Raw genomic sequence first — 12,157 nt, 5'->3', positions numbered from 1 at the left:
ACGCAACTATAAAAAAAAAAAATTCCTAACACGATTCGAGTTAGGAATCGTGTTAGGAATCGCGTTAGGAATCGAGTTAGGAATCGAGTTAGGAATCGCGTTAGGAATCGCGTTAGGAATCGAGTTAGGAATCGTGTTAGGAATCGTGTTCGAAATCTCGTTACGAATCTCATTACGAATCGAGTTAGGAATCGAGTTAGGAATCGTGTTAGGAATCGCGTTAGGAATCGAGTTAGGAATCGAGTTAGGAATCGCGTTAGGAATCGAGTTAGGATTCGCGTTCTTGCATCTTGTGGTTAATGACGGCGTCGCTCTGCTTTGCGTCCGTCCGATGCTACGCGGCGGCGTGGAAAGCTTCCCCTCCGCCGTGAAATGATTTAGTGGCAGCTGTTTAGTTAAAATGTGCTTAAGTGTTGATTTTCTCATTTTGGAGTTTTTTTTGTTTGTTTGTTTGTTTGTTTTTAATTTTTTAATTTTTAATGTTTTTGATCACCCACTGTCTCTCTCTCTGTGTCGGCAGCCACACGGCGGGATACGACAGCGACCCGAACACGCCCATGTTGTACAGCTGCAGCACGCAGTACCGCATTCACACACACGGAGTCTTCAGAGGCCTACAGGTAGGACTCAGTACTACAGCAGTACTACAGCAGTACTACAGCAGTACTACAGCAGTACTACATCGTTACGTGTTTTTACACATTCTGTAAAAGGTTTCCTGACATTTGACCTCTTTGGTTTATGATGGTTTTATGATGGTGCACATCTCTCTGTCTTGTAACCACACACACAGCGGGCAGCGGCATATATTTATATATATATATATACTGTATATATATTATTTTTTTGTTTAATAACCAAAAAATAACCTTAGAATCAACAATACACAGATTCAGTGCCTCATTCCCTCTTGCCTTGTTCCCTCACCTCGTTCCCTCACCTCGTTCCCTTGCCTTGTTCCCTCACCTTGTTCCCTCGCCTCGTTCCCTCACCTCGTTCCCTCGCCTCGTTCCCTCACCTTGTTCCCTTGCCTCGTTCCCTCACCTCGTTCCCTCGCCCCGTTCCCTTACCTCATTCCCTCACCTCGTTCCCTCGCCCCGTTCCCTTACCCCGTTCCCTCACCTTGTTCCCTTGCCTCGTTCCCTCACCTCGTTCCCTCGCCTCGTTCCCTCACCCTGTTCCCTCGCCTCGTTCCCTCGCCTTGTTCCCTTGCCTCGTTCCCTCACCTTGTTCCCTCGCCTCGTTCCCTCACCTTGTTCCCTTGCCTCGTTCCCTCACCTCGTTCCCTCGCCCCGTTCCCTTACCCCGTTCCCTCACCTCGTTCCCTCGCCTCGTTCCCTCACCCTGTTCCCTCGCCTTGTTCCCTCGCCTCGTTCCCTCGCCTCGTTCCCTCACCCTGTTCCCTCGCCTCGTTCCCTCGCCTCGTTCCCTTGCCTCGTTCCCTCACCTCGTTCCCTTGCCTCGTTCCCTCACCCTGTTCCCTCGCCTTGTTCCCTCACCTCGTTCCCTTGCCTCGTTCCCTCACCCTGTTCCCTCGCCTCGTTCCCTCGCCTCGTTCCCTCTCATGAAAGACGAGAACTGAAAACAAATAGAACAGAGAACGTGTTCCTGAATGAGGACCGAAGGAGACGAGTGGTGTTGAGTCTGATGCAACAAGCAGGCGACGGGAGGAGGGAAACACACACACACACACACACACACACACACACACACACACGTATGTACACACACACACACACACACGTATGTACACACACACACACACACACACACACACACACGTATGTACACACACACACACACACACGTATGTACACACACACACACACACGTATGTACACACACACACACACACGTATGTACACACACACACACACACGTACGAACACAGAGTTTTAAAAGGAAGCTAAAGGCCAAGAGGAATATTTTTCCACAAATCCATTAGCAGTGGTGAAACACACACACACACACACACACACACACACACACACACACACACACACACACACACACACACACACACACACACACAGGGTATCACTGGGTAAAGATACAGTTTCCATACGAGGATCAGCATGTTAATAAATCATTAGATTTTTAATTATCGTCTGTCAGCGGCTCTAAAGGACAGCGAGCGGAGACTCTCCAGACCTCCTCCAGGACTTCTGGAGATCTTTCCTTCCTTTTGGGTTTTTTTCACCATTCTTCTTCCTCTTCTTCTTCTTCTTCTTCTTCTTTTATGGATTGCACCTACAAAAACACAAAAGAGGTCTGGGCTCAGTGCAAAAGAATAAACATACTCTCATGCCTTTTGAAGTGTAATTTAGGAGCGAACAGGTTAATTTTTATTAAAGGATTAGACTGATTCTCAGTCGCCGAGCCAAAGGAAATACAGCCGACGGCCACGGAGCTTCATTCTTCATTCCTATTGGTTTAGAGCCAGCAAAACAAATGTAACAGCAACACGTTATTAATGGACCAAATACATACATTCAGAAATTATATTAAAACACAACACATTCTTCTACATGTTTCATCTTCATTCAACGTTTTAGGAGATTTCTTTGTTGTTGTTTTTTTACTTCATGGCAGTTTTCCTCGTTGTACTTATATATGGATGTGATTGGCTAAAAGGCGTCAGCCAGACATGAGTGATTTTAAGTATAATTATATAATTTCTGTTTTCTTAAAAAAAAAATTATTAGCGAGGATCGGACGCTGTAATAATTTGGAGATGAAAGAAAACACAGGAAATAAATGTGAGAGTAGAAACCCCCACGTAGATTTATTCCTCTGAAGATGAACTCGTGTAGAACTCGCCGGAGACGGATGGCGGCGGCGGCGGCTGTGTTTAAAAGGCGTGACTAACGGCTCCCTTTGGGCTGCAGTCAGTCTGAGGTCAGAGGTCAGGTCTAATTCCCCGTCTAATGAATACACGAGCATCTTTTTATAACGAGCCGGACGCATCACGTGTTTTCTAAATTACATTTTAGCTATTTGTTTTTGCTTTAGATGATAAGTGTGTGTGTGTGTGTGTGTGTGTGTGTGTGTGTGTGTGTGTGTGTGTGTGTGTGTGTGTGTGTGTGTGTGTGTGTGTGTGTGTGTGTGTGCAGGATGTGCGGCGGGTGCCCAGCATCGCTCCGGCCATCGTGCGGTCGGAAAGCAGCGAGAAGCGTCCCTTCATGTGTGCTTACCCAGGATGCAACAAACGTTACTTCAAGCTGTCTCACCTGCAGATGCACAGCCGCAAACACACAGGTGAGACACACTCTTTATATTTCACACTTTACCTAATAGAGTAAACAAAAACTACACATACACAACTACACAGACTCAAGGAGAAGTACACATACTCATGTAGAAGTACAGATACTCAAGGAGAAGTACAGATACTCGAGTAGAAGTACACATACTCAAATAGAAGTACAGATACTCAAGGAGAAGTACACATACTCAAGGAGAAGTACAGATACTCGAGTAGAAGTACACATACTCAAATAGAAGTACAGATACTCATGTAGAAGTACACATACTCATGTAGAAGTACACATACTCAAGGAGAAGTACACATACTCATGTAGAAGTACACATACTCAAGGAGAAGTACACATACTCATGTAGAAGTACACATACTCAAGGAGAAGTACACATACTCATGTAGAAGTACACATACTCAAGGAGAAGTACACATACTCAAGGAGAAGAACAGATACTTAAATAGAAGTACAGATACTCAAGTAGAAGTATAGATACTCAAGTAGCTCTGAAATGTACTGAAAGTAGAAAGTATCACTATGAAGTACATTTCTACTGGCTGTTTTTGATTATTACGTCATATTGATCTGAAAATTTAAAAAACGATCATTCTCCTCAAATGCATTAAAATGAAAGTTAGGATCCTGTTTGAAAAGTGAGGAGGAGAAAGTACAGATGTTTGTTTTAAAATGTATCGAGGAAAAGAGAAAAGATAGAATAAAACAAATAAAGGAGCAGAATATGTAGAAACTCAGAAACCCAGCAGACGGTCAGACCTGCTGCAGTAAAAACACAAAAACACACGTTTTCTGAATGGAGTCTGGTGCTCGGAGACACTACCGCTTTTGTCCACAGGGGCCGCCAGAATCACCACAGAAGTAAAGTTCCTGGGAGTAACTTTGAACTGTGTGTGTGTGTGTGTGTGTGTGTGTGTGTGTGTGTGTGTGTGCGTGTGTGCGTGTGCGCGTGTGCGCGCGCGTGTGTGTGTGTGTGTGTGTCTCCGTGTCTCCGTGTCTCCGTGTCTCCAGGGGAGAAACCCTACCAGTGTGAGTTCACAGACTGTGGACGGAGGTTTTCTCGCTCCGATCAGCTGAAACGACACCAGAGGAGACACACAGGTTTGATCACACTCTCTCTCTCTTCCTTTTCACTCCTTTGTATTTATTTGCTCTCCACCTCCACCTCTGCTTGTTTGCATGACGGCCATTTTGTTGACCCCCCCCCCCTCAGAAGAAGTTGCTATAAAGGCTGGTCAAACTTTTGGAATGGCTTCCCTCCAAACCTCTGCTCTACTGTATTTTTCTATCTCCCTCTGTGTGTGTGTGTGTGTGTGTGTGTGTGATGTTGAACATGTGTTTTCTGTATGTGTGTGTGTGTGTGTGTGTGTGTGTGTGCATGCACACTGTCCATGTGTTTAGGAGTTAAACCCTTCCAATGCGAGACGTGTCAGAGAAAGTTCTCTCGGTCTGACCACCTTAAGACTCACACCCGGACTCATACAGGTAAAACAAGTGCGTAAACTTTTTATTTTTCCCATTTCTTCTTCCATCCATTTAAAGTGTATTTAAAGTGTATTTATTCTCACTGGAGTCGAGCATTCATATTAGAGATTTAGTATAAATCTTCCCATTCAGGTGACAATCGGCGTAATATTCTAACGTCTTTCTTTTCTCTCCCGCCTCCCGTTGTTATCGTATCCTCCACCTCCTCCTCCTCCCCCTCCTCCTCCTCCCCCTCCTCCTCCTCCTCCTCCTCCCTCCTCCCCGTCTCCCCACCTGTCTCACCTCCCTCTCAGGTGAGAAGCCTTTTAACTGCCGGTGGCCAAACTGCCAGAAGAAGTTCGCCCGGAGCGACGAGCTGGTGCGACACCACAACATGCACCAGAGGAACCTCACCAAGCTGCAGCTCGCCATCTGAGGCCCCAAAAACAAATCTGCTTTTATTTTCTGTTTCTGTCCAAATCCCCAAAAACTGACTCCTTTAACTTAAGTTGCTTTTTGACATTTTTTCCCCAAATGGACAAAAAAAAAAAACCTGTTAATGAAATAAATATAAATATGAAAAGTGCTTTTATTTTCCGGAAGGTTCCTCATCGTTGCACGTCAGACGCTCGTGTTTCCATCTCATCTGTAATATTTCCTGCCGCCACCGTCACGTGTACAGTGAGGTCAAAGGTCAGCTACATACAGGGCCGGCCCAAGCCTTTTGGGGACCCCTAAGCTGAATTAGATTTGGGGACCCCCTCCCACCAACGTGGCGTCACCAGTGCTTGACGATTATTGACCCAAATGTCTCTCTAATGTTACATTTATTTGTATTAATACAGTGTAATCTGGGCACAGATGCATAAGGAACCCACCCCCATCCTATTTGTGCAAACGTGGGTGCAAATGGGGGAGGGGGGCCCATACAATAGCCCATTTGGTTGATGTAATTTCCTGTATTCTGCTGCATTTTGGGGGATGGCTAATACCTGAATTCATTAATATCCGCAGCCTAAAAATCTCCACACACGATGGCCACCAGGGGGCCCCAAGCAGCCGCTGAGTTTGCGTACGCCTCCGGCCGGCCCTACATGCTACCGCTGTAAATATCTGTTATGTTGAAACTACTTTTTTTATTTATTATCTTTTTGTGGGCAAAAAAAAAAAGCTTTCACTGGAATGATTTAAGGGAGCGAGCGTAGTTTCTTATAGTTTTCACAGCTTCGCCTTAAAAGATGATTCCATTCAAACGCATCGGATTCAGTGATTCATTATCATTCCGGTGTCAAACACAAATATGCCTTTATGGTTGTATTTAATTTGTCTTTGTTTTCTCTGTGGTGTGTAAATATTGCCGGACGTTTCTCTAAAATATGTCTGTTTTGGTCACACTGGCTCTGTGACGTCATGGTCGAGATGTAAATAATACTTCTTCACCGTGGGAAGAGGAAAAAAATAATAAAAATATCTGATATATATTTTAGTCTTTGGATGGATCCAGGAGGTGTTTATACGTTTCTTGGTTTATTTCTTTCGTGTGTATTAATATTTAGAGACTGTGTGAGATTATTGGACTTGATGGTTCCTCTCTTTAAATGTAATGTGACTGTTTTGATACCAGTTTGCCTCCGTGGTTTTTATTTATTCATTTCAAGGTTTTTATTTGTTGAAGGAAGGTGAATATAGATATCACCATTTCATTACATACATGTGCTTTTTATATATTATCGTATTAAATCGGAACAGTGGACGAAGCAAAGTTAAAAAAATCGTGTTTTATTTGTTGACGTATTTAAGTCAAAAGGTTTTAAAATAAATCTGAAAATACTGTAAAAAAAATCTGTTTTTTTGAGGAAATTAATGTTCTATAAATGAGGCTTTAGGGTTATAGATTGTAAAGTTACACTACAGTTAAACATTTTAAAGTAATATATATCAAATAAGTTTATTACTGATATTAAGACAGTTATTTTAATTAGAGACCTTATGAATATGCAAGTTCTGCATTATTGTATTAAATCAGTGCTGATTTACCAACATTTCCAGAACAGAAATTGAACGATTGTCGACGTATTTAAAGTCGACAGGTTTTTACAGAGAGGAATTATTTTCATCTCTCCATCAAATGAAAACAGTTCAGTTTAATAAAATGTTGTATAAATGCGGCTGTGAGTGATATATGAACAAACTGAATATAGATAGAACCGAGTTTACTGGAGACTTCTGTAATATTACACACATTTTTAAATAAATAGCTAAATAATACGTTGATTACTGACATTAAGACCATCATTTTGTTGGATGACAAGTTTTGTCAGTAATTCTGTTTAAAATGTTTAAAAACGTTTGGTGAGTTTATGGTAAATCACAAATAGACAAAGTAGTAAAATAAACACAGAGATGAGTATTTTTGGATGTTTTCTCACGGAAGCAGAAATAGCAAAAACTTGACCAGTGCATTGTTTTTCTGTATTTCTCGCCTGACGTCAGCCTTCATTTATTTATGTTGCATTATCGTCATAGAGACCAGCTCCTCCTCCTCCTCACAGGAAGTAATATCCATGAAGTACGGTCGGCCTCGTTATGTGTAATTCCATCTTATTATAATATGAAAAAGAAGAGAATCAGTCATGAGCTGACCTTGACTTTCCCACTGTAAGAAATGATAAAAACAAAGTGTAAAAGCTCTACGCACTAACAGAAACAGTTTCACATCATCATCATCATCATCATCAGTGCGATGCCGTCTGCTCTCCCTCGTTATCTCCAGATTCCTCCACACATTCCTCGGCTCGCCTCTCGCTGGAGAAAAAAATAAAAGGAGCAGCAAAGGAGATAAAAATGTTTTCATTCAAGCCGCGCTCGAATCTATGGAGGCTCATTTCTGCCACAGTCAGAAACAAAGAGAAATGATTTCAAAAGAATGATTTAGTGTGTCATTATTCTGAGATGATCAGTCAATATTTTGAGATACTTAGTCATTAATTACAGATACTTGCCTATTAAAGTCATTATTTTGATAAAGTTTCTCTTTATACTTCCTGTCTTATCTTTGACCTCATCAGCTTCACAATTACTTGTAACGATGCTTTTTTCCTTTCTTTTTAAAGGGAGGAAATTCAAACAGTCAACAACAACTCGTACACCTTCGGTGTATGAAAACAGTAACTCAGCTTTAAAACGCAGGCGACCGACAGCCACACAGTATTTATGGAGAGAGAGAGCGATCAGAAGACAGATGGAGGTAGAGATGGATAAAGACAGATACGGCAATGTTTCTTTTGTGAACTTTTATCATAAGTTTAGCCAAAGTGTTAGTGTAAATCAGACAACGTGTCCGATTCCCTCGCTGGAAATCCCCTGAAACTCCCCAGGGCTCTGGTGCTATATCTCAGCTGTCGGACGAGGCCTATATCTCTCATGTGTGTGTGTGTGTGTGTGTGTGTGTGTGTGTGTTTCATACGAAGCCTTTGAAGCAACAGAGCTGGTCAGTGTAACTGTAGTTTTTGTCCACTTCCAGTAGTCACATTAGACGCTGTATCTAAATGTTCTACTTAGAGTGGATGTAGAAAAACTTGGATTAGGACTCGTTGAAAAATACAGGGGGGGGGGGATCAGCCAATCAGCTTGCTGCTTTATTTTTGACCGCTAGCAAATAGCTCATTAGCTAGATTTAAGCTAATTAGAAAGAGACCCTAACTAAATGTTATTATCAGGCAGCAACCTCCGCCTCTGAAAAGTGAAGCCGAGGCTAAAGTGCCTTAAACCTATCATCCTCTCTGCTGGCCACCAGGGGGCGACTCCAGGGGATGCTTTAGGGGCGGGGCTTACCTGATGATTGACAGGTCACTACCACGCTACCAATGCTAGTTAGCTACTAAGATGACTTTAACACTTAGCTGTGAAGTTGAGTTGATGTCGTCTATGCTACTTACCATAGCGTTGCTGTCGGTGGGAAACCTTGTTTGTCCAAAATTGTTACTTTTGAGGAAAATATGAAACTTTTTTTTTTTACCAAAATCAAACTCACATGGAGTCATGAGGTTTCAGACCAGCGTTGATTTGATCAACGTCCTCTTCTTACATCTCTGGTCTAGTTGAGGCATCTAACGTGAACTGGGTTGCCATAGTAACGGCCATATCCCACCACATAAGTTCCCTCCTCGTCGTCGTTCTCTTGACCTCGCTGAAGAGGATTACCGCGGTGGAAGTGACTCTTCCATTGACCTTCGTTTCGCTCGCCAGGAACTTGTCAAAGCTTTTCGCTCGGTCCGGATCGGGGAGGAACATTCGCCGGCTTCCTGTTTTGTGCCGTCGAGCCGGGGGGGGGGGGGGGGCAAAATGGAAAACGCAGAGTGGCTGTTGTTGGAGGGGCTATAATCAGTGTTTTCTTGATGTTTAAAAAAAGATCACAGGACGCGCGACGAATGTGTTTCCTCGATCGCTCAGCGATGACTCAGCGGTTTTTAACATCAACGTCTTGGATCATCTTCATCCTCTCGGAGCAACTTGAGTCTTTGACAGCGAGTGAAGGAATGCAGCCTCTTGAGTGTGTGTGTGTGTGTGTGTATGTGTGTGTGTGTGTGTGTGTGTGTGTGTGTATGTGTGTGTGTGTGTGTTTGTGTGTGTGTGTGTGTGTGTGTGTGTGTGTGTGTGTGTGTGTGTGTGTGTGTGTGTGTGTGTGTGTATATGTGTGTGTGTGTGTGCATGTGTGTGTGTGGGGAACGGGTTGTGCTGAGTCGTACCAGGACCTATAAACATCCAGAGCATCATCTCCCGTTCTTCCACAGTTCTCAGAACATCATGACCGCAGAGGATGTCTTCTTTTAACTTCTTTTTTTTATCCTTTTAATCTTTCACCCAGCTTCTCTTCTTTCTTATCTCTGACTCTGGTGCTGTTTTATGTTTCAATGTAGCTGTTTATCTGTTGTTGTTGTTGTTTTTGTTTTTGTTTTTGCTCTTTTCCCCTTTTTTCTCTTTGTACTTTGGAGAAAGAATCAGATTTGTTTTTAATTTTTTAGTAATTAAGTGGAGTAAGTGGAAACCAGTGAGAAGGGAAATTTAATTCAGAATGAAGCCAACTCTGAAGTGCCTTAAACTGTCATTCTCTCTGGTTGTATAGAAGTCTATGAGATAATGGTCCTACTTCTCTCTGCTGGCCACCAGGGGGCGACTCCTCTCTGGTTGTATAGAAGTCTATGAGAAAATGGTCCTACTTCTCTCTGCTGGCCACCAGGGGGCGACTCCTCTCTGGTTGTATAGAAGTCTATGAGAAAATGGTCCTACTTCTCTCTGCTGGCCACCAGGGGGCGACTCCTCTCTGGTTGTATAGAAGTCTATGAGAAAATGGTCCTACTTCTCTCTGCTGGCCACCAGGAGGCGACTCCTCTCTGGTTGTATAGAAGTCTATGAGAAAATGGTCCTACTTCTCTCTGCTGGCCACCAGGGGGCGACTCCTCTCTGGTTGTATAGAAGTCTATGAGAAAATGGTCCTACTTCTCTCTGCTGGCCACCAGGGGGCGACTCCTCTCTGGTTGTATAGAAGTCTATGAGAAAATGGTCCTACTTCTCTCTGCTGGCCACCAGGGGGCGACTCCTCTCTGGTTGTATAGAAGTCTATGAGAAAATGGTCCTACTTCTCTCTGCTGGCCACCAGGGGGCGACTCCTCTCTGGTTGTATAGAAGTCTATGAGAAAATGGTCCTACTTCTCTCTGCTGGCCACCAGGGGGCGACTCCTCTCTGGTTGTATAGAAGTCTATGAGAAAATGGTCCTACTTCTCTCTGCTGGCCACCAGGGGGCGACTCCTCTCTGGTTGTATAGAAGTCTATGAGAAAATGGTCCTATGTTGATGATTATCAGGGTAATTATCGAAGGCGTTTTTGATTTTTACATGAAATGTTCCAATCGTCCCAAGATGAGCCCTTGTTTCAGCGTGTTTGCTGTTTGAGCGGAGGGAGGAGACGGTGATCACAAAGAAGAAGAGGCTGGGAGAGAATGATGAGCAGAGATGCTATCAGACAGAGTTTTACATTCCTTTCCCTCTCTGTATCTATCTGTTCCCACTCTGTGAATATATGCAAAAAAACAACATCTTAATCTTCCAAAGGGAATGTGTGGCGTTATTAGTGCAAACTCTGGATGTGATTGGCTGCCGTTACTGGGCTGAACAGCTACATCATCATATTTTTCTGACAACGTATTTAGTTTTACTTCACATTTAACAAAATCAAACACCTGTACTTTATACTTTCTACAGTAGAAATGTCCTTCATATGGGTACTTTTTATTTTATACTTTGAGTACATTTCAGAGAATCTACTGTTTCTACTTTTACTTGAGTAAACAAATTGAAACCGTCTACCAGTCATTTTGAACATGAGTATCTGTACTTCTACTTCAGTACAGCACGTCTATACTTTTACCTGTTAATGTGTATTGCAGGTTTTTATCTCCTTGGTCTTTAATTGGATGGTAAAGACATTTAAAAAATACAAAATATCTCCAGATTTCATCAAGTTACTCTTTTCTTTAGTTTCAGGCCCCGGTCTGTCTGGACCCTCTGGATGTCCACCAGTCCACCTGGAGACAGATCTCTGTCTCCACCTTGTGGTGGATCTCACGTACTGCGTTTAACTCCAGTTAAAGAGGTTTTATTCTCTCTTGTGTTCTGACTTTCTAGTTTTAATAATGACTCGAGATCTTAACGGGTGTTTATTCTGTTAACGGTTTTATTCCAGGTTTTAGTGTGCAGTCTAGTTTGCTAATGAAGTGTAGGATATGACATTGTGATGCATAGTCCATCCATCCATCCATCCATTTTCTACCGCTTATCCTGTATTTAGGGTCACGGGGGGGCTGGAGCCGATCCCAGCTGTCATTGGGCGAAGGCAGGGTACACCCTGGACAGGACGCCAGTCTATCACTGATGCATAGTCCAGTTAAATTAATTAAATTAAATGTATAACACATCTAAAAACAACAGAGGGACAGATATGGCAAGTCGTTTTAACATTTATGGCATTTCCAGTCAAAGTTGTATTCTTACTAATCAGATTTTGTTTGTGGAGCAGAAGATTGGCAGAAAAATAAATAAATAAAATTGAATAAATAAACTAACAAAAGCACTAATAATATGAATAGTATAATTTTAACCGAAATAATTATATTAACTGATCTAAATAACGTAAATTAAACTAAAGTATCTGCATTATTCCTGCTAAATCACTAATTAAAAGGCTTCGAGATTCTTGGATTTGGTGCCTGACTTCTCACCTGTCGCAACATCTCACGTGTCACATGATCGCCTCCCATTGGTTGTTTTTAAACGCTTTAAAATGTGCGGCCACACGGAGGTTTTAAGGTGGAAACATGGCGGTTCTTTTAACGCGTTACCCCGCTGGAATAAATCCTGGTCGC

At 42.8% G+C, this 12,157-nt stretch overlaps 1 protein-coding gene across 1 annotated transcript in view; it reads left to right on the top strand.

Annotated features, from left to right (window-relative positions):
• Positions 1 to 5,634, top strand: part of LOC311018095 (Wilms tumor protein homolog A-like) — an 11,048-nt gene extending 5,414 nt beyond the window's left edge. Inside the window, exons 3-7 of the mRNA XM_084016872.1 lie at positions 521 to 620; positions 3,114 to 3,258; positions 4,284 to 4,373; positions 4,674 to 4,766; positions 5,051 to 5,634. Coding sequence (XP_083872998.1) covers positions 521 to 620; positions 3,114 to 3,258; positions 4,284 to 4,373; positions 4,674 to 4,766; positions 5,051 to 5,172 — 550 coding nt within the window. The 3' untranslated portion in view covers positions 5,173 to 5,634. The remainder of the gene's footprint in view (positions 1 to 520; positions 621 to 3,113; positions 3,259 to 4,283; positions 4,374 to 4,673; positions 4,767 to 5,050) is intronic.
• The last annotated feature ends 6,523 nt before the right edge of the window (positions 5,635 to 12,157 follow it).

The sequence above is a fragment of the Eutrigla gurnardus genome, assembly GCF_963514095.1.
Source record: "Eutrigla gurnardus genome assembly, chromosome: 9".
Lineage (NCBI taxonomy): Eukaryota > Metazoa > Chordata > Actinopteri > Perciformes > Triglidae > Eutrigla > Eutrigla gurnardus.
Note: the sequence above shows the minus strand (reverse complement) of the source record. Positions and strands in the feature narration are given on the sequence as shown.